Source organism: Odontomachus brunneus, unplaced genomic scaffold (genome assembly GCF_010583005.1).
Source record: "Odontomachus brunneus isolate Ranch 3 - 2012 unplaced genomic scaffold, Obru_v1 Obru_scaffold_431, whole genome shotgun sequence".
In the NCBI taxonomy this organism is placed as follows: Eukaryota; Metazoa; Arthropoda; class Insecta; order Hymenoptera; family Formicidae; genus Odontomachus; species Odontomachus brunneus.
Window position 1 is genome coordinate 41,160 of NW_022639881.1, and position 1,004 is coordinate 42,163.

The 1,004-nt window shown below is 32.4% G+C and overlaps 1 protein-coding gene across 1 annotated transcript in view; it reads right to left on the reverse strand.

Moving 5' to 3' along the window:
* Positions 1 to 848, reverse strand: part of LOC116853674 (myb/SANT-like DNA-binding domain-containing protein 3) — a 4,552-nt gene extending 3,704 nt beyond the window's left edge. Inside the window, exons 1-3 of the mRNA XM_032834834.1 lie at positions 299 to 848; positions 168 to 220; positions 1 to 86 (exon numbers count right to left, since the gene is read on the reverse strand). Coding sequence (XP_032690725.1) covers positions 25 to 86; positions 168 to 220; positions 299 to 681 — 498 coding nt within the window. The 5' untranslated portion in view covers positions 682 to 848 and the 3' untranslated portion in view covers positions 1 to 24. The remainder of the gene's footprint in view (positions 87 to 167; positions 221 to 298) is intronic.
* Between the last annotated feature and the right edge of the window lie 156 nt (positions 849 to 1,004).

The following is a 1,004-nucleotide window of genomic DNA, read 5'->3' on the forward strand; positions in this document are numbered from 1 at the left end:
AGAGAGTGTTCATACTTTTAAATACTAACTATCATCTCCATCTTCAAGGAATTCAATGAGATCTTCCGTAACACGAAGTTCTGACTCTAAAACACAATGTAATATTATAAAAAAATCGGACTACACTTACATTTAAACATGTATTAGACATATTAGATATTATTAACCATCTTCTACATCCTGTTGTGTCATCCACTGTTTTACATTACTTGTACATGCTCTGAAAGAAGATTAGATTTTCATAATGTCACATGTTTCATTTATGTGTAATTATATAATAGTAATAAATTATACATACTCCGAGTCATTGTCAAATCTGGATTTGAGACCCACCATGGTGTTTGGTGTTAATGAAAATACTTTCTCCTCACTTGGAGTCAAAGTCACTGCGCACTGACCACCACCAGTTTTTGTTTGTTCGCTTTTGAGCAACGAGCATTTTTTGCGAATACTTTTTTTTATTGTGTCATATTTGAAACGAATCGTTTTTATGGAGCGAGGAAAATTTCCTGATGCAGCATTAAATTCGTTGGAAATTTTCTCCCAAGCTTCATTTTTGTCTTTCCATGTTGTTGCATCGGTTTTTTTATTTTCGACAATATGTTTATATTTTAATGTAACGTCAATTAACAAATCAATTTCAGTTTTTGTAAAATTCGCTCCCCTTTTTTCTTTGTCCATTGAGCCGGATAAATGTTTTTTCCACTTTCTTGAAAAAGTTCACCAAAAATATATAATATTTATTTTCGTAAACCTCACTTAACCTCACTTACAAGAATATATTGGTATCAAATGACTGACCCGGAGAAGAACATGTCGGTGACAGAATATGGTAATTTATAGTTAAATTCTAGTATATTTTGTGCCAAAAGTTTGTAGTATGAAGAATAGCTATGCGTTAGATACGTAATCAGAGGTTTCAGTGAAGAAAACGAAGTTTTAGTTATCTACCGGATATCTTTATCTGGAAGATAGCTGTTGGGAGGTATGAAGAAATCGGGCAT